Below are 21,762 nucleotides of genomic sequence, written 5' to 3'. Positions count from 1 at the left end.
CCTTCCTGCTGGAATGGTATCTATTGATCTACTTACATTTGCATGTTTTCGAACTGCTAGAACAGCCCTGAAAACATGGCTATGTGCCCAGGCTTTCGATGATTAAATGATAAAGACGACCCGAACTGACTTATGGCCACAGTATGAGGATATTGGATGATGGACTTTAACTATATGTTTTATATGTTTATATTGTTCTAAGTGTTGTAATTGGATTTTATTCATTGCTATGTTTTAAATGTCTGTAGGCATCGAATTGTTGCCAATTGTGTACGCCGCCCTGGGTCCCTTCGGGTGAGAAGGGCGGGATATAAATGTTGTAAATAAATAAATAAATAAATAAATAAATAAATAGATTGGCAGAAGCTGGGGCTAACAGTGGGAGCTCACCCCACTCCCCGGTTCAGCAAGTTCAGCAGCTCAGTGGTTAAACTATTGGGTTACTAAAGGTACTAAAGTAAAATACAAATAAGCTTGAAAACAGAAATTATTAGCAAGGGAACAGAAAAATGCTCCAATCTCCTCGCCAATAGTTAAACCTGAGGCAACACATGTAGTCCAAAATTGAAAACACAAAGTCCACAAAGTACCAGCCATAGCTCTTTCACCTGCTCTTCCCCTGAAAGAACCTGATCCTGCCCTGTTTTTTTCCAATCCAAGGGGAATTGTTATCAATCAGCATTAAACATCTCTAGTCTCAGTCTTCCCAGGTGACTGTTCTCCATTTGTCCCTGATTTGGCTGCTGCGACCCCTAAGTGTGGTTTTCAAGACCCGAACCTTCCAGATTCCCATTTTTTAAAAATGAAATTGATTCTAGAGCAATCTTTTGCTCCCAAACCACACTATTTCTTCCCAAATTGCTTTGAAATGCAGTTATTTGCTTCCTTACCCCTTGTCCCTACAACTCTCCCCCCAAAATTAAAAACAGCTGGAAAATAGCAGCTGGAAATGACGTTATGTTGCTTTGGACAAGCTGAAATGCACTGCTGCCACCCACTAGGCAGGTGCAGGTAGGAAAAAAATGCCTCTGCCTTATTTGGCTTTGCCCACCCCTGTTTTAAACCATTAAATGGTAGAGAAAAATGGAAACTGGTCAAAGAAGGAACACAGAAACCCAGAAACCTTGCTAGAAATGGTTTTCAGAAGTGCCTTTATTCTTCCACAGTGCATTTAAAGAAACCTCAAAGGTTTCTGTAAGTACCGCACTTCCCTTTGTCCTTAGCAATATCTCTACTTGCCTTGAGCTTCACTTGAGTTATACATACTTTGCCCCTGTAAAGAACTGAATCTTTCTTTGGAGGGTTAACTCCTTCAACTGAAATGAAACATCACTAGGCAGTTGGATGTAGCACTGTTCCGACTTTTACTTCCATCTTCAAGGAGTTGTGCTTTATACTGCAGGCTGCAGCCCGTATACCCTTACTTGGAAGAAAGTTTCACTTGGGACATAGTGGGGCTTCCTTCTAACTCAATGGGCTGAGAACCAAGCCGTTGTTGTTGTTGTTGTTGTTGTTGTTGTTGTTGTTGTTGTTGTTGTTGTTGTTTTAAACTTTCCCTGCATGACTGCTACCAGAGCCATGAAACTGATTAGGCTGAAAAAATATAATGTGATACTTTTGGAAAATGGCATTCATAACCATTTGGGGATCATAACCTTTTGGAAAAGTTTGATCTTTCAGAGAAAAGCCAAAAAGCCATTTGAGTATAATCTTCCAGATATAATAATGCAAGACAATGGTTTCAGTTGTTAGACTGAATAACCTGTTATCTCTGATTTGTTAGGAAAACAGAGATTTGCCAGTGCATATATATATTATTTTATATATACAATAATATATAATATAATATATTGTATATTCATATAATAGTGATAATATTATAATGTAATACAATATAATATTATTAAAACAATATAATAATATTAATTATATATTATATATTTAATGTAATATCACTAATAATGTTACAGTATAGTGGTATAGTACAATATATTAATATACATGCTAATGTTGCGCTATGCTAAGAATATAATATATTGTAAGCTGCTGAGTCTCCTTCAGGGTTTATTTATTTATTTCGTGTCAAAAGCATTGGTACAGCAAATACATTTCAAATAATGGAAATAAAATAAAAAGGAAAAGAAATCACAAGCAACTGAATAGTTTTGGACCAAAAGCGGGCAACAGCAACCGCATTGTCTGTAGCTTTAAACAACTCCTCCTCCGTACATGAGGCAGGGCATTGTGGGCAAGCATACATATGCTGAGTTGTTTGTTCAGCTCCACAGTCACACAAGGTGGAGGATTCCTCCAGGTAGTGCCACCTTGCCAAGTTGTCTTTAGATCTGCCCACTCCACTTCTGAGTCTGTTCAGGGACTTCCAAGTTGCCCATTCTTGGTTTGCCCCTGGAGGAAGACCCTCTTGGGGGGCCATCCAGTTAGAATTGCCAGGTTTAGCTGCCCAGAGGGACACCCTTGCTGTTGCTGGAGGAACATCAAGAGGAGTGGTGGTTCTCATGAAGCCCTTCCTTGATTTGAGTCTGGTGGGAGGAGGGTGATGGTCATGCAGTGGGTGGCTTTCACAATGTTCGACCTTTTTTCTCTCACCGTTAGCAGCAACTTCCCGTCGCACGTCAGGAGGGGCAATGCCAGCTAACTTGTAGAGTTTATCAACAGGTGTAGGTTTAAGGCATCCCGTGATGATTCTGCATGTTTCATTCAGTGCTATGTCCACCTGCTTTGCATGGGCAGACTTGTGCCAAACAGGACAGGCATACTCTGCAGTTGAGAAAGACAAGGCCAGGGCTGATGTTCTTACTACTTGTGGGTCTGCACCCCATGCGCTGCCAGTCAGTTTCCGCAGGATGTTATTGCGTGCAGCTACTTTGTGCTTGGTGTTCATGCAGTGTTTCCTATATGTTAGTGTTCGGTCTAAGGTGACACCAAGGTATTTAGGATGGAAACAGTGTTCGAGCTCTTGGCCTTCCCAAGTAACTTTCAGTTTCCTGTTGGCTTCGTGGTTACGTAGGTGGAAAGCACACACTTGTGTCTTGGCAGGGTTAGGCTTCAGGTGGTTCTCTTTGTAGTAGCTGGAGAGATCTTTCAAGGCATTGGTGAGTTGCTTTTCAACTGTTTCAAAATCTTTTGCTTGTGTTGTAAGGCCAAGGTCATCAGCATATATAAAGCTCTTTGTGAGTGGTGGTAGTGGCTGATCGTTCGTGAAGATGTTAAATAAGGTTGGTGCAAGAACGCTGCCTTGGGGTAAACCATTCTTTTGCCTCCTCCATCTGCTTTTCTGGCCCTGAAACTCCACATAGAAGCTGCGGTTTTCTAAGAGGGTCTGGACAGTTTTTGTAAAGTCAAAGTCCCGGGTGATATGGTAGACTTTATGCAGCATTTTTCTATGTTGCACCGTGTCATAGGCTGCCGTAAGGTCCACAAAAACTGTTCCCGTGATGCAGCCTTTCTCGTAACCTTCCTCGATATGTCCAGTCAGATGAAGAATTTGACCTGTACAGTTTTTCCCTGGTCTGAAACCTGCTTGTTGTGCAATAAGCTTGGGTTCGATAACAGGTCCTAGTCGATTTAATAGCATCCTCTCATAGACTTTATATAGATGACATAAGAGGGAGATTGGTTGATAGTTCCTGGCATTGGAGGCATCTTTACCAGGTTTTAAGATGGCAATTATCTTAGTTTTCCTCCATGCTCTGGGAATCTGTTTGTGTGCCAGGCATTGATTGTAGAATTTCAAAAGCCAGTTTTCAGCTTTGGCCCCCAAGTGTTTGATTTGCTCCATCATCAGGTCATCTAGGCCAGGTGCTTTACCAGTCTTACATCGCTTGATGGCTTCTCTGAGTTCTTTCAGGTTTAGAGGAGAAGACAACTGGTGGGTTTCAAGTTCTGGCACCCTGTTGATTTTCATCTTTATTCTGCTGCAGTTGGTTTTCCCATTCTGAATTAGCTGGTGAGCTATCTGATCTGGTGTCACGTTCGCGTGTCCAGTGTTGACCAGAGGGTCACTATCCAGACGTCTCAGCAATTGCCAGGCTTTTCGGCTACTCTTGGACATGTCCAGGTTCTCAAGCAGCTCTATCCAATGGTCTTTCTTAGCATTAGCTAAGGCTGTAGATAGTTTTTGGCCTGCTGCTATAGTCCCATCACTGTATGGGTTCTCTTGAAATAATCTGAGATATTCTTGTAGCTGATTTAGTGATTCTTCGTTTAGGCCTGGTAGGTAGCTTGTGTGACAGCCTCTAGGGATTGAGAGCCTTGAGGATCTTTTCACAGCTTCTACGAACAGGTCATAATTTTCTATAGAAGGTTCTATATCAGAAATAGCAGCTTCCAAGGTCTCTGTAAACTTTGTCCAGTTAGCTTTATTGAAGTTATATCTTCTGCGGAATGGGCCACTTTTTGGTCTTACAGCTGCGTATGCTACGCAGCATATTGGTCTGTGTTGTGTGTTAGGTATTGGGTTTAATACCCTTTTGGTGCATTGGTGGCTTATGCTTTCCTTTACAAAAATCAGATCAGGGTTATAACCACGCTTCCATCGGCCGCTATTAAATGATGGTGGTAATTTACTGTCATGAAGGAGGCTCATTCTACTATTGTCGGCCCACGTTAGAACTGCTTCGCCATTTCTATCATCTTCGTCATAGCCCCAGACACAGCTGTGGCTATTGAAATCTCCCACAACAAAATGGGCTTCATGATTGTGGCAACTGGTTGGGGGTGTAAAATAGAAATCAGCCCCAGGTGGTTTATAGAGTGATGATACGGTGCAACTATCAAGTTCCACAGATAAGATTTCAATGTTGTTCACTTCTGTGAGGGAAGTTGCAGACATTGCTACACCAGATCGTACAAAAATGGCACTGCCATATTGTCTGTGAGGTCGTTCCACTGCCAGCTGCATTCCAAGAATTTTTGGTCTTCTCATTGTAATGTCTCTGTGTGTTTCCTGTATACATAGGATATCACATGATATGTCCTCAGACATTTTGGCTAATAGTTCTTCCTTAGCAAGTGACAAACCTTCTATATTAATAGACATAATCGTTAGCAATGGTCTTGATAAAGACCTTTGGTATTCATCCATTCATCCAATGCTTTTGGGGTGGAAAGATCGGCCGCTTACAAGAAACGTTGCCCAGGGGACGCCCGACTGAATTCACTCAATCTTCGGGGAGGCTCTTTCCGTGTCCCCCTCCTTCAGGGTGAGAAAGGCAGGTATAAATGTACGTAGTAAATAAATAAATAAAAACAGAAGAGCTTTAGAAGTGTTTTTCAGTGCCCAAAAATATATACTGTCTCATAAAACCACTTGTTTTATATCATGCACCCAAGAGACAAAAACGAAGTAGACTTTGATAAAAATAGCATATTTGGTTTACTCTCTACCTTCATGTGTTCAGCGTACACAGGTACAAAACTTATCAGTCCAGTATCAGATATGTTTGAGATAATTCTTTGTGTCACCCGGCCAGGGCATCTCTCTTATAACAAAATAGACATCAATAGGTCACATAGTCAAAAGGAGAGAGAGAGAGCATGTGGTCTGCAGCCCTTTTTATAACTTCACAGGAACCATAGAGTAAAGGAAGCTGCATACCAGAATATACATACAGGAAACAATAAGCAACAGGATCATAGATAAAAATTACTAGAGAAGGGTTGAAGAAGGCTGTAATTTCCAACAGATACACCATGGCTCGGGCAAATGAGAACCTTTCATTCTTTGTGAATAAAACTATTTATTACATTAATTGTTTCTTTGCTACTTTAAGGCATGTGCAAAGCGGAGACAACGAATGGAACAAACAGGTGGTGTTTTAATGGCAGAACTCACTATAAGCAGTAAGTGTTTAGTTTTTCTGATTTGGATTAAGATGTTCCATTGCAAAATATTTTGTAGGTGAAGGGAAGGTAACACTGCCACATTCATACTTTGATGACAAGATAGGATAAGTAAGAATTATTGTGTAAGGATGGTGCAATAGTCTACCAAATTTGATGTGGTTGTTTCACTGATGTAGGAAGTAATCCCAGACTCTCCTGGTTACTATTCATGCATTCCAAAGAACATGTGAAGGAACAGGGCGTCACCATACACCATACATGAGGAAAATGGGAATTATACCTTTACTGCCTCCAAACTGAGTTTAGAAGATGAAGGAACTCTGGCCTTAATCCAACAGTTGGTCTCAATTACAATGTACTCACTGAACTAACAGGAAATTGAAGGATGGCATTGATGCTGTGAGTCTACATTAATTGAAACAAGCATTAAATCTAGTAGAGAAGTTAATGAAACAAAAAGGATAACATCAAATCAGCAGTTCTAAAGTGGCAAACCAATATGTCCCATAGAATGATACTATAAGCAAGAGCTTTCCAAATTGTGCGACACATTATATGGGGGTTTTTTGTCAGGAGCAAAAAAGTAACTGCAAGTCACTTCTGGTGTGAGAGAATTGACCATCTGCAAGGACGTTGCCCGGGGATGCTAGAACATTTTGATGTTCATCTGTGCTCTCCCCGGGTTGGATTCGAACCGGCAACCTTCAGGTCAGCAACCCAACCTTCAAGTCAGCAGTCCTGCCAGCAAAAGAGTTTAACCCACTAAACCACTGAGGGCTCCTGACACATTATAGTGTGGTCTGCAGTACATAGGTGTACAGGGGTATACATTTTTAAAGTATTTTAATGCAATAATTTCATTATTTCCTTTTCTCCTGTATTTAAGCATCTACTGTGAATAATTGTTTCCTTGTTTGATACAGGTAGAGGGTTGCTCAGGAATTACAGCCTTTCAGGTAAATAATGCAAAGATTAATTCTATTTTATACAAAATAGTACAGGTTGAGTATCTCTTATTTGAAATAATAGGGGTCAGAAATCATCCTTATTTCAGACCCTTCCCCATGTTTTTGGAATACTTGCAAATGCATAATGAGATTTTTTGGACTTTTGACCCAAGTCTAAACACAACGTTCATTTATGTTTCGTAGACATCTTATACACATAAACTGAAGGTAGTTTAGACACAAACTAAAGTTTGCACATGAACCAAAATTAGTGATTATTGAACCATCAGAAATCAAAAGTCTCCTTATCTCAGTCATCTATATGCACATGTTTGGATTTTGGAATTCCAGATAAGGGATATTCAAACTGTATTAAATGGAATAAATACAAATGATTTCGTTATAGTGTGATACCTGAATTAGGTGTAAAATCTGGCTTGTTCAGTAGTTTCTTTCATGTGTAAAGTCTATATCTGATGAACAGAGGGGAATGATCCTTTCCCTGCTGTTCTCCTTGTTCTCTGCCTGTGGAGAGTGACTGACGGCAAAGCAGAACTTCCTGTAACTCTGGAAGGTGTCCTTAGTCTGAATCTTGTTTTCCAAGTATTATGAAATCTCAAGGAGTGCCTCAAGGAACAGAGAAGATCCTCTTTTGCAGACAGTCAGCCTCCATGCATACAAGAACAGGTGATGAGATGGTGATAGTACATTCATTCCCACATCCCTCTTTGAGTGCAAAGTTTCCATGTCAGCAGAGCGCCTGAATTGGACTATTGTTGAGTGCAGTCAGCTGACTTCTTTTCTTGGAACAGTTTCCCTTGTTTTTGCTGAAAGTCAGAAAATCAGATCCCAGAAACTCCCTTTCAATAACCACTCATTTAATATTATTGAATTCTACAAACTAATACAAAAAGGAATTTGTAGCAGTATTATGAGATAATACAGTATTTAAATTCAAGTCACAACATTTCTGGGTTAATTAAAATAGTTATGATTCTGCATTGGAAGACACATTAACAATGGTGTAACCAGGGCTGCATAATTACCTCTCTCAATGCTATCTTTTAAGCATGGTAGAAGACAGGGAGATGCATCTCTTAAAATATTTGAGAGAACACTTTCAGACATTGCAATGGAAGTAAGTTTGTGTAATTATGAGGTGTGTTCATGTGGGTATGCATGCATAGTAGCTATACAGTCAACCCTCCATATCAATGGATTCTGCACCCACAGATTCAACCATTCAAGGCTTGAAACTATTTAAAAAATAATTCCAAAAGCAAATTTTTGAAATTTTATATAAGGGACACATTTTTATTATGACATTATATATAATGGGATTTTAGTATCCATGGATTTTGGATTGGTGGGGATCTTGAAACCAATTCACAATAGATACCAAGGCCCCACTGTGCTGATTAATGTGATTCTAATATTTTCAATGCAACCAGATTTTTCATTCAGATTCTCTGAGTTTCATGAATATTCGTAATGTTGTCATACTTTCTTAATCTTACGAATTCTGGTAAGTTTTAGTAGCCAAGCCATGCTGGAAATCGCCATTGTCCATATTGCCATAGGACTCTCTGAAAAGCATGGTATGTCATGAAACATGGTATGTCATGAAAAATGAGGTCTCAGCATGTCTCATCAGGTCCATCACAGGATGAACATATAGATTCATCAAAAAACTGCAAATAAAAATTAAAGTCAGTGAGAGCTAGGATTTTATTTAAATGAAAGACAATGTAAAAATCACCAGAAAATTATTTTAGTATTTTGTAGGGTTCCAAATTGGACAGAACAGTAGAGTATGGAGTGAATTAAACTAGTTTCTTATATTCTTGCTTTTTTTGCAGGTGTTCTTTACTATCTATTTCTCTTTAATAGTGTCTGTGTAGTTTTCTTATAATACTTAACCTTACATCAGCTGCTCGTATATTCTACTGCTTGAAGAAATTGTTATTCTTCCCATTGCATTATTTTATGTGAAAAATAAGTGACATATGGCTTATATTTTGTTTTTGTGATAATCGAGAATAACAGTTGTGATTGTTTGCTTCTTCTTTTAAAAAATCTCATTTCAGATTGTTTTTATAAATGTCATATAAAGTTTTTTTGAGTAAGAGCGGGGAAACTACTATTATATAATAAATGAGTGAATATTTCCAACGATTTCAAAAATGCAGTAAGCTTCCACTTATGTTATAACTATTTCAATTGAGCAGCTTACATGTTTCCAAAGTTCTCAAAGCCACCCACAGTTCTACACAAAAGGAGTAATCTATCTTAATTCTTATGACCTTTGTGAGAATAGTGGAGTTTTGTTCGCTTGCTTTAAGTACAATGGATAGATCTCAAAAATAAGGTAGCTGTCCTCTTTTTAAAACAATGGTTCTAAGCCTTTAGATGCCTAGATACTTTAGATCAGCAGTTCTCAAACTGTGTTCTGCAGAGCCCTTAGGTAAAAGGTAAAGGTAAAGGTTTCCCCTGATGTTAAGTCCAGCCGTGTCCGACTCTGGGGGGTTGGTGCTCATCTCCATTTCTAAGCCGAAGAGCTGGTGTTGTCCATAGACACCTCCAAGGTCATGTGGCTGGCATGACTGCATGGAACGCCGTTACCTTCCCGCCGGAGCGGTACCTATTGATCTACTCACATTTGCATGTTTTCGAACAGCTAGATGGTCCCTGGGTTGCTCTGACTATTATTATTATTATTATTATTATTATTAGTAGTAGTAGTAGTAGTAGTATTTCAGAGGCTGGATGGCCATGTGTTGGGGGTGCTTTGATGGGGCCGGGCTGTGGCGCAGGCTGGTGAGCAGCCAGCTGCAATAAATCAATCTGACCAAGAGGTCATGAGTTCGAGGCCACCCCGTGGCAGGGTGAGCACTATTAATTAAAAAAAATAGCCCCTGCTCGTTGCTGACCTAGCACCCCAAAAGATAGTTGCATCTCTAAAGTAGGAATTTAAGGTGCTACTTATAAAGTGGGGAGGCTAATTTAACTAATTTACGACTCCATAAAAAAATCATCCAGCTGCCGTTGGAGTGAGGAAGTGCCGTCGCAGTGGTGATGAAGTAGTTGCTCCTCCTGTGGCCGGAATCGAACATCCCCTCAGAAGAAGGTTAAATTGCCTCTGCGTCTGTCTCTGTCTTTGTTCTATGTGTATATGGCATTGAATGTTTGCCTTATATGCATACAATGTGATCCGCCCTGAGTCCCCTTCGGGGTGAGAAGGGTGGAATATAAATACTGTAAATAAATAAATAATAATTAGGTTGGCAGAAGCTGGAGCTAACAGTGGGCACTCACTCCGCTCCCCGGATTTGAACTCTGCAAGTTCAGCAGCTCAGCGCTTTAACACACTGAGCCACCGGAGGCTCCACAAAGCATAATCAGGAGCTCCGCAGGGACTTCACACTACCCTGCTCCCCCCTGCCTAGAAAGCAAAAGGCCTCCTTTGCATTGCTGGCTGCATGAGTTTAAGGCATCTCTTGCACTGCCAGCTGTGTGGCCTAGGAGGCCTCCTTCACACCGCTGGCAGTGCAGTCTAGGAGGACTCCCCACCTCCACTTTCACTGTTTTTTTTCCCCTGCAAGGTAAAAGCAGGTTGGACTGGGTGGCCCCTGGATTGCTCCTTTTATTCTTGTTGTTGTTGTGATGATGATGATGATGATGATGATGATGATGATGATGATGATGATCATTATTGCAAGGGCTGGATTGCCTTCTGTTAGGGGTGCATGGCAGAAGCTGTTTGGATTAGATGGCCCCTGGGTTGCTCTGTCTATTATTATTATTATTATTATTATTATTATTATTATTATTATTATTATTATTATTTTATGACACAGCAAACAAGATAGATATGCTGGATTTCATATCACAAAATCACAAGTCGAACACTTCCCAAGTGTCTAGGACTGTGTGATGTATTTTCGGATGATGTGTGCAGATCCCAGCAGGGTGGCCTTTTGCAGCTGGCAGATTGTAATTTTGTCAATGTCTATTGTTTCCAAATGCCGGCTGAGATCTTTTGGCATGGCACTCAATGTGCCCATCACCACCGGGACCACCTGCACTGGTTTCTGCCAGAGTCTTTGAAGTTCAATCTTGAGGTCCTGATAGCGGCTGAGTTTTTCCTGTTGTTTTTCGTCAATGCGATTGTCACATGATCCAAACCTTTTTCTTTTCCACAACTGTGATGTCTGGTTTGTTGTGTTCCAGACCTTGGTCAGTCTGGATTCGGAAGTCCCACAGTATCTTTGCGTGCTCATTTTCTAGTACTTTTGCATGTTTGTGATCCCACCAGTTCTTTGCTGCTGGGAGGTGGTACTTGAGGCATAAGTTCCAATGAATCATTTGGGCCACATAGTTGTGCCTCTGTTTGTAGTCTGTCTGTGCAATTTTCTTACAGCAGCTGAGGATATGATCAATGGTTTCGTCGGTTTCCTTGCACAGTCTGCATTTTGGGTCATCAGCTGATTTTTCGATCTTGGCCTTAATTGCATTTGTTCTGATGGCTTGCTCCTGGGCTGCAAGGATCAGGCCTTCTGTCTCCTTCTTCAGGGTCCCATTCGTGAGTCATAGCCATTATTATTATTATTATTATTATTATTATTATTATTATTATTATTAGTAGTAGTAGTAGTAGTAGTATTTCAGAGGCTGGATGTGTTGGGGGTGCTTTGACTGTGATTTTCCTGCAAGGCTGAAGGAGGTTAGACTGGATCGCCCCTGGGTTGCTCCTCCTCCTCCTCCTATTATTATTATTTCAAAGGCTGGGTGGCCATCGATTAGGGGCGCTTTGACTGCTTTCCCTACATGGCAGTAGAGGTTGGAGTGGATGGCCCCTGGGGTCTTCCACTGAAATACTGTTAAGTTTAAGTTGGTTAAAATTATTCTTCATTTTAAACATTATATCTTCCTTCCTTCCTTCCTTCCTTCCTTCCTTCCTTCCTTCCTTCCTTCCTTCCTTCCTTCCTTCCTTTTGCACTTCAAACAAGATATGAGTGTGCTGCAGTGCCAGACAGAAACATAAAACAAATTCAATTTCTCACTCATTTATGGTAATTTGAATCTGTGCTTAGAGTTGATCTCTTGGAAAATTCCCATTACTGTACAACCATTATGAAAAAGCATTGGCACAAATGTGTACTGCACAAGATTAGATTCTTGATTCAAAGGTCAATTTATTTATTTTTAATTCTATATAGCATTGTTTTGACATTCAGAGTTAAAGTAACTACCATTTAGACAATTAAAAGGTAAGAGTTTCTTCATGGGAAATGAAACAGATATCTCAAGTGTCAAGTGTCAAGGAGGTTGTTAATTTTCTGCTTCCAATGGGTCTTCATTCTAGGAAATGCACTATCGCATTCATAAGCCATCCTTTTGTTCTTCAAGTGACTCCAAATCATCCCATTCAGTTGCAGATGAAAGCTGTGCCTTTCTACAATAATGAGAACGTGAAAATCATCTCAATTTAATATCAGCCCAATATAGATCAGTACATTCCTCCATCTGGAAATCTCTAAATTCCACATGTGTATTGCTTACAAAGACAGCCAGGAGGGTTTGAGTGTTGGATTCTGAGAGACCACGATTTGAACCCCTGTTCAAGTATGGAAACCTATTGGGTGACCTTGGGTAAAACACACAATCTAAGCCTTAGAGGGAGGCTAAGACAAAACCCTTCCTGAATCAATATTGTCAAGAAAACCGTATGCTGGAAATTACTTGAAGGTACAAACCAACATCTGCATAAAAGTGTCTTGACACAGCTTTGAAACAATGAGATTACTATTTTGTTTGTCTGTGATCCAATATATTCCTTGTCAGGATTTTCTGACAAAAAGAACCATATTTTGGAGACACACACACATATATAATTTCCATCCGTACAGGATGTATTATGACAAAGAAAAATTGTGGGTGAAGCAAAATGTGCTTCTAGACATTAATCATATTAAACACTCTCCCTTATTGCTTTTCAATATTATAATAGTGCACAGCAGAACAGGTAGATGTGCTGTTTTTACCCAAATGCTGATATTTCTCCATTTGAGGTTTTACCTGTTCCATATTTCTACCAATTTTCCTCAACAGTTTACATTTGCATTCTTATGTATACCTACTGTCCCATTTCCACATATCCCTTTGGGTGAGTTTCCACATTTTCGCTGAATGCTGGCAAAGGCATGTTAAAGCCAGTTTTTCCTCTGAGCCAAAATGTTCTTTGTTGTCCTTTACCCTGTCGGAAATAATATGAGAGCAAAACAAAACACAAAAACAATTCTTTAAATGACTGAAAGCAAGATGGTATATATATTTTAGAGGGTGAAAATCTTCTCTTCAAGGAATAATATGGGAGATTGAGAAAATGGGGGAGAGAGAGGGCTTGGGTTTACCACCTTTTCTTGCTCAGAACTGGGCAAATGGAAAAGTTTCTTTTAATTCTAGATCGGGGAGGCCTAACCCTCCTCTTTTAGTGTCGTCCTTTAGATGTTTGTAACTTATTCTTGCCCTTTTGTTCTCCCATATAAACTTTGTAATGTCTTTGTGCCAGTTTGTTAATGTTACCTTAGATCTTAAAATTGGCAAATTCAGGAATAAAAACAAGGCTTCCGGCAGAATATTCATTTTAACTACCGCAATTTTCCCCAGTATTGATAGATGGAGTGTCTTACATCTTTTCATTTTTTCCCTTATTCCCTTCCACTTTTGGTCATAATTATTTTTAAGAAGTTGCACATTGCTTGCCGTGATTATTACCCCTATGTATTTGATTTTTGACACTATTTCTATACCGGGTTTTTTTTTTGTAGTTCTTCTTTCTTCTTACTTGACATGTTTTTGGTTAATATTTTGGTTTTTTCTCTATTAATTTTTAGGCCTGATATTTCCCCAAACCTTTCTATAACCTTCCACCATTTGTCAAATTGATTTAGAGGGTCCTCTATAATACTGACCAGGTCATCCACGAATGCTCGGACTTCGTAGCTGTAATTTTTGGTCCTGAACCCTTTGAGTTCTTCGTTTTTTCTTATCGCTTCTAGGAGTATCTCTAAGGTCATGATAAAGAGAAGGGGGGAGAGGGGGCAACCCTGCCTCGTCCCTTTATTTATCTTTATATTGTTGGAGTTTTGTCCTTTTATTATGATTTTAGCTGTTTGCTGGGAGTATATCGCTTCTATGGCGTTAATAAAATAAAACCCTGCGTCCATTTCCCTTAAGATTTCTGTTATACAAAACCAATTGATGTTGTTGAAAGCTTTCTCTGCATCTAGGAACAGGAAAGCTATCTCTTTTTGGTTGTTTTTGTCATAAAGTTCAATTACATTCAATATTGTCCTGATGTTATACTTTTTATGCCTTTTGGGTAAGAAACCCGTTGGGTCTTCTCTATTCTGTTCACTAGAATCTCTTTTAATCTTTTCCAACCTCCCTCCCTTACCTTCTCTCCTCCCCTTTTCCCACAGACAGTCTTTTTCCTATCCTTATTCCAACTATTCCTTTCTATAAATTGTTCCAACACTTTTATTGTAACTTTAAAATCAAAAAATAAAATTTAAAAAAGAGAAAAGTTTCTTTTAATATCCTAACTATAACAAAGGCTTTTGGGGAGTCTTGGAACTGTAGCAATAACAAATACATTTTTAAAGGTAACTTCATAAATTGTGTGCCAATGTGTTCATATCCCAAGTCCCTGATCAGTCCTCATCTAGCTGTGATACCAAAGTTTCACAATCTCTAATATAATATTATTGGTAGGATTAGACATGAAAGTTTCCTTTTGGAATAGCTGTTAGCATTTTTTTTTCTCCCGAAGTGCTGATACGCCAGTCTGCAGTCAATTAGATTATTCACTATGAAGGCATCTTGGTCCAGTGCACCCACAGTGTGTTTAAATATTGAAAAAATTTAAATCGATATGGTGGTAATGATAATCTTGCCTTTGTGCCCAAGTTCAATCTATATTAGAAATGGAAATTAGAAATGGAGGTCTGTACTGTTCCCATCTTTGATTTAGAATATTGTTCTGTCCTTGCAGCAATATTGATTCCATGCAATTCGTATACCTTTATTTTTATGCTTCCTCTTTCTTGCAAATCATAACCTCCAATTGATTGGAGAGCACTTGCTGTGATCATAGAGACATGGATTTGAAGAGCTAGAGGCAAAATAGACAGAATGGGGAGGGGGACAGGAGAGATTTAGATTATTCTGTATTGACTCTGTATATTAGTTTGAGAAAAACAGCATTTAAAAATAATCTATCTTGAAGAGATATAGTTATTCACTTATTTTTAGAAAGTTCTCTTAGAACTTCAGATCCAGCTTTTATTGTATTTGTGGAGTGGGATGGGATGGAGAAACTAAGCCATTTCAGCTTGGACAAAATATGTTAGGATCTTCATGAGAGAATTGATATAAAATTGACTACTGACTTTGACATTTGAGGCAAGATGTATTAATAAATAGACCTTTACAGTTTACATCAAGACAACATACGTAAACTGGTACTTTCCATCCTTGAAGCTGTATTCACAGTGTCTCCAAACAGGCAATATCGTGGCCTTGTGATTCCCACCACACCTGCAACAACAGGCCCTGCAATTACAAGCATCATAAGAAGAAAAAGAGAAGGAAAAAATATTATTAAAACTTTGAACCTGGGAAGTGTATGTACATTGCATAATTATTATATCGATTTGATACCATCCAAACTACTGAAACCTGGAGGGTAGTTAGAATCCTCCACTGGAGAGATTTAGGGCATTCTTGTAAAGTGCAACCTAGATATTGTTAGCAGAAAATTCTAAGCACGTCACCAAATTGTAAACCTCAGAATCCCATAGAATTAATCCATGACTATTAAAGGTTGAGCAAGTCACACTCTTTCAGCTTCAAAGTTAAGCAAGAGTACATGTCTTCTCGATAAATTATGTTAAGAAAACCCAGTGATAGGTTTGCCTTGTCATAAATCAGAAATGACTTGAAAAGAGACAATAACAAATTCCACAGATGCCCGAGGAATAAATGTGCACGAAGCAAAACAGAAAATGCAGCTATTTGTGAAAATATATGAGAAAGAAATGATATACATGCAGGAGGTGGAAAGGTAACATATACCAGACATGGTTCAATGTAATGCCTCTCTAATCTAGCATTGGATCATCAATTATCCCCAGCATATTTAACATTATCATGTGGTTTTAGTATCGAATGTGCTTGCAACAGTTGATGCACAAAGTAGGTGAGCATGGTTCCATTGTTTCTTTTAAGGTACTTTTCTGTGATTTGGGAACATCCTGCTTTTCCAAAAAATATATCTGGTTTACACGTGTGGGTCATCCACCTGGTGAGCTGTGCCACTGCTGCAATGCAAAATGTTGCTTAATGATCACCCACTCACACACCTGTAATATAAATTAAGCTGCTTTGACTTGATACCTGAAACTGAAACATATTTTGCTGCTGTAATTCATCAATGTAGACATACATGCTAAGATAGAGATCAAAGTCCAGAACACAAACTGAAATGTGTTTTTTGTACTAGAAATTAGGTTAGATGAATATGCATAACTATTTCACCATTCTATTTCACTGATATGCTGATAATACTTGACATAGATATCTACATATAATTTCATTGCTACATGAGTGTATAATGTTTTATGATGTTGAATTAATGCAACATTTGGTACACACCTTCCTAAATCCTTTCATGCTGCTCCAACTAATATTAGGATAAGCCTATTATCTTAAACTGAACAAAATGTCTTTAAAACATAATAAATCTTCTTGCTTGATATGCATACCTGTTCCCTTTCTTTAGAAGCCTTGATTATTAGGCAGTATGACCTCTAATATATCGCTCTAATAGAGACAACATATTTCATCTTCTTTCAGACACACATCAAGACAGTATCTTTCGTAGGACTGGAAAAAAAGATATTGAAACCTAAAAATATCCTAAGACCTCTTGGTTGGGTTCTTTAATAGCCCATATAACCAAACTACTAATACAAGCTTATCTTCATCAAGATATTGTCATTAACCATGAACTTTGGCAAAGAAACCCAGAAGCAGTTGAATTGAATGTTTTGGGTTTCTTGGAAAATAATGATTTTTTAGAGCAGTGGTTCTCAATCTGGGGTTCCCAGATGTTTTTGGTCTTCAACTCCCAGAAATCCTAACAGCTAGTAAATTGGCTAAGATTTCTGGGAGTTGTAGGCCAAAAACATCTGGGTACCCCAGGTTGAGAACCACTGCTTTAGAGGAATGTAGCTTTAAGCATTTACTTCCAACCAACCATCTAATTTACTAACAATTTACTAAGAAAAATTAAATGCAGGTACAGTATAACCTCCATATCCACAGGGGATATGTTTCTGAACTTCGTGTAGATATGCAAAACTGTGGATAATAATGAACCATATTGAAATGGACCTCCAGCTCATGAATATCATAGAGTTATTCTGGAGATCATAGAAACTGCCTAGAGATGACATATTTAATCAGACAGGGATAAATGAAACTGTGGATTCTGGTCATGAGAATATGGAGGTTGTACTGCACCAGACGTTTGAGGATCTATCTGCCACAAAGGTAACAGATCCCTTCTGATAGTGGAAGCTAAGCAAGATCAGCTCTGAACTACCAACCATTACAAGGCACTGTAGACCCACTGTATCTCAAAAGAAGGAACTTCTAAAATCACCTCTGACTATTCCATGCCTAAGAAAACCCCATAAAAGCCATGGGGTCGTCATAAGTCATCAGATGATTTGAAAGCACATAACATACACATGTTTTTACTGTCCAATGTAGTGCTGACTGACTAATTAATTAATTAAGTCATAATAAACTCAGTTAGGAAATCTGTAAAATCAATTTCAGATAAAACTGATACTCTGAATCAACAAACCTGTATGAATACCAACACGCAATCTCAGTTTCTCATCTGGCATGTGCCTAATCTTGAAGGAAATCATTGCACTGAGAAAGTGCAAAGACATTGTAGCAATTTCCTCAACATGCTTTGTTCCATTTTGAATGGGGAGACCACTAGCCACCATATAAGCATCACCAATGGTTTCAACCTGTAAACAGTGAAAGCAATCATTAATGTTTGTAAAAAAAAAAAGGGGGTCCACGTAGGCAACAAGGCAACTATTAATGACAAGTGCTAAGTAGTTCATGGGAAGGGAAGTTTGGTTTTCAGATGCTTAGAAAGAATTTAATTTTATTTATTTCGTGTCAAAAGCATTGCATAACAAATACATTTTTAAAATGATGAAAAAAATAGGGGAAATCACAAAACAACTAAATAGTTTTAGACCAAAACCGGGCAACAGCAACTGCATTGTCCGTAGCTTTAAGCAACTCCTCTTCTGTACATGAGGTAGGACATTGTGGGCAAGCATACGTATGCGGAGTTGTTTGTTCTGCTCCACAGTCACACAAGGTGGAGGATTCCTCCAGGTAATGCCACCTCGCCAAGTTGTCTTTAGAACTGCCCACTCCGCTTCTGAGTCTGTTCAGGGACTTCCAAGTTGCCCATTCTTGGTTTGCCCCTGGAGGAAGACCCTCGTGGGGGGCCATCCAGTTGGAATTGCCAGGTTTAGCTGCCCAGAGGGACACCCTTGCTGCTGCTGGGGGAACATCAAGAGGAGTGGTGGTTCTCATGAAGCCCTTCCTTGATTTGAGTCGTGGTGGGAGGAGGCTGATAGTCATGCAGTGGGTGGCTTTCACAGTGTTCGACCTTATTTCTCTCACAGTTAGCAGCAACTTCCCGTCGCACGTCAGGAGGGGCAATGCCAGCTAACTTGTAGAGTTTATCAAAAGGTGTAGGTTTAAGGCATCCTGTGATTATTCTGCATGTTTCATTTAGTGCTATGTCCACTTGCTTCACATGGGCAGACTTTTGTCAGACAGAAAGAATTTAATCATCATAACTTATTATAAGCTTCCCTGCTACCCAGAAGACAATTTACATACATACACTCAAAATGCATAGATGAAAGGATTAACTCATACTTCTTTCGTGATTATCTCCATAAATGCTCTAGAGATTATCAGTGTACTTAATTATACGTTTTCCCACTGAAAGTAATAAAGATGTACACCCTTTCATAGGAAAGTTGATGGCTTCATTCAAGTTTTGAGGTGCATAATCAACGTCATCAATTTTGAGATGCATCATCATTATCGTCGTCGTCACTGTCTTCATCATCTATTTATATACAATCATCAAATGTACATAGTGTTTTACAAGAAAATGAGCAAAAGCAATGGATCTTGTCACATGTGTATAATCTAAAAATATATTGCTGTACACATACACACATAGAGGAAAGGAGGAATAACAAATTACAACACTGTCTAATATATTTGTGCAACAAATCATTCAGAAAAATGCAAATAAAAAACACAATATAATATAAAGTAAACTGATAATAAATGTAATCCCTTCCAAAGTCCAATGCCCTCATTCTTTATCCAGGCCGGTTACCTTCTCAATGGGTACTATAATTGTTTTCTAAAGTTCCATGTTTCTATTCTATTTAAATGCTTCTTAGTGTGTTTGATAAGAATACTGAACCAGTAACTTTTCTTTCTCCCAAACTTCCTCAATAGCATAATTTCTGGTCAGCTTGAATTGTGTTTATCCTATCATAATACGTTGCACCCATTATAATATGTCACCCCTTTTTAAATTTTCTGTTGGCACAACTGAAATAGCATACCAGACAGAATGGGCTAGTATTTATCATAATGGGCTAGTAAAAGCTATTCCGCAAACATGAATAAGCTCAGATAGTATAATAAGCTTTTTTTGGCTCACTCTCCATTTGTTTTTTAAAGCTAGGAACCCAAAAGCTCCCAAGGCATGATCAGAAATATAATAGTACCTAAAAATCTGCAGAAATCCCCAGATTTCCTTGTGAATCCTGTCGCTTAGTTGGCTTTACCATTGGTTCTGTTCAATACTTTTGGGTCTCAATAGGAGCAGCAAATGATGAGTCATTCTGTGAGATATTAAAACTATAGTGCATATTATTGCAAACACAAACCCAAATGCTGGGAGCACTAAGAAACAGTTTTGAGGGCATCCCAATGTTTAAAAGGGATGCCAGATGTCTTGCAAAGCATACATTCCAATCTGTTGAATTTATGATTTTGTTACGAAGATGCTCAGTGAAGTCCCAGGTATGAGGAAACTAGGACATATAGTTTCAAAGGTTTCTGATGACCTTACTCTGACATCAAGGGGGGAAAAAACAACTTTCTCAGTTGCAGTTTTAGCAAGAGATGCAAACTACTTGACAGAACTATGAAACGATTGGCTGTATTATATTATAATAGTTCTAGCTCGCAACTATAAGGATTAAATGTATGCTCATCAGAAGGAACTAGTAAATCTGAGTGGCAGATAACATCTCCAGCTCCATCCCTTCTAATCACAACATATTAGGACCTCAATTTTGTGAAATCTGCCCACTACCTTTAGCACCTTGTGAATTTTAACTCCACTACCTTTAATTTGCGTTCTCTTTGTTGTATATTATGAGTTGAGTTACATCTTGCAGAATTCAAAGGATTGAGGCTCACTTTGAAAACAGGATTCACATTCTCTCACATTCTTTTTATGGATGCAGCCAAACACACAGCCAGAAATGTGGCTGTGGTTTCTAGGAGTTGAATAAACAGATAGCCTTAAAATAAGTACCACATAGTCCCCGCCATGAATACTAGCCACCTACCTTGTAGACATCATATATTTTAATGATATTATCAAACAGACTATATAGGTCATTGAGAAGGTTGACAACTTGCAGTGGAGAGCTGAGGGAGCATAACCGAGTGAAATCCACAATATCCGAGAAGAAAATGGAGACCGAGTCAAAGCTTTCAGGTTCAACTGACCTCCCAGCAACCAGCTGTTCTCCAATGAAGCTGAAATACAAGAACAGACAATGTCATTTTCTTTCTGGTTGTTCTCTTCAGAAGTAAATAGCAAAACTTACAAATCATAGCATGTTGTCGTTCAGCTTTGAGCATAGCTACAAAAAATAAATCCATATTGAATGTGTGCAAGAATATAGCTAAAATATTGAAAGGTTCTGGTTTTTTTTTGTTAAAAACTTTCATAATACTTACATAAGATTCAATAGATAACATACCTGTCTCTTTTTCCCTAGTGAGGTTAAGCCCTCCATGGTAATTTCCCTAAGTTCCAATGATGAGTAAGATTTAAGATGGCAACGAACAAGGACAGAAAAAGGTATGAGGCCAGCACTTTTCCCTCCCTCTTTATGCTATTCCTTTTTCTCTTTACTAAATTCTTATTATGTATTTACATATATTTAAATTCCCCTTTCCCCCTTCTCTATAGGTTTCTGGGGTAGGAGCAAATTGCTCTAAAAAGCAGTCTCAATTTTTGCTTTCCAAAGTCTGGGTGGGCAGATGGGGAGGATGGTTTTTTTTTTTTAATGTTGCCATTTTGAACTGAGTTTACTGTTATCACGCTGGTTTCCAGAGAAGTGGACAGGAGCTTCCTTTGTAAGATTTCAGAAATGAAGTAACTGCTGTAGGAGATATTTGATAGAAACACCATGTACAGTAGTCCAATGTTCTTGGAACTTTTCATGTGCCTCCTCATGCATCTATAGTGCTCTGTGGAAATCACATTCTCTGCCTTATAATCCTGATTATCAAATCATATAATCCACATTATCTGCTTTGAACTGGATTATATGAGTCTACATTGCCATATAATCCAGTTCAAAGCAGATAATCGGGATTATAGAAGGGGCCTTAGCCTTAGAGGAAGGCAATGGCAAATCATCTCTGAATCATAGCCAAGAAAATGAGTTGAAGTTGTCTTGAAGGCATATTCCAGCAACAAAGGTATTGAGATTCTATCCAAATTACTACA

At 38.7% G+C, this 21,762-nt stretch overlaps 1 protein-coding gene and 1 long non-coding RNA gene across 2 annotated transcripts in view; one reads left to right on the top strand and one right to left on the bottom strand.

Moving 5' to 3' along the window:
• The window catches only part of tectb (tectorin beta), a gene marked incomplete at its 5' end in the record, with an annotated part of 40,101 nt that extends 18,585 nt beyond the window's left edge, over positions 1–21,516 (top strand). The window contains 3 exons of the mRNA XM_062975764.1: positions 5,793–5,862; positions 6,789–6,821; positions 21,026–21,516. Of these exons, the coding sequence (XP_062831834.1) occupies positions 5,793–5,862; positions 6,789–6,821; positions 21,026–21,048 (126 nt within the window). The remainder of the gene's footprint in view (positions 1–5,792; positions 5,863–6,788; positions 6,822–21,025) is intronic.
• Positions 12,954–15,595, bottom strand: LOC134297641 (uncharacterized). The gene is made up of 3 exons (XR_010004454.1): positions 15,330–15,595; positions 14,897–14,988; positions 12,954–13,068 (listed from the first exon to the last, which is right to left on the bottom strand). It is a non-coding gene; the product is annotated as an uncharacterized LOC134297641 (long non-coding RNA).
• Positions 21,517–21,762: the final 246 nt, after the last annotated feature.

Source organism: Anolis carolinensis, chromosome 3 (assembly GCF_035594765.1).
Source record: "Anolis carolinensis isolate JA03-04 chromosome 3, rAnoCar3.1.pri, whole genome shotgun sequence".
Classification (NCBI taxonomy): Eukaryota; Metazoa; Chordata; class Lepidosauria; order Squamata; family Dactyloidae; genus Anolis; species Anolis carolinensis.
The sequence above is the reverse complement of the archived record's forward strand: the minus strand, read 5'-3'. Positions and strand labels throughout refer to the sequence as shown.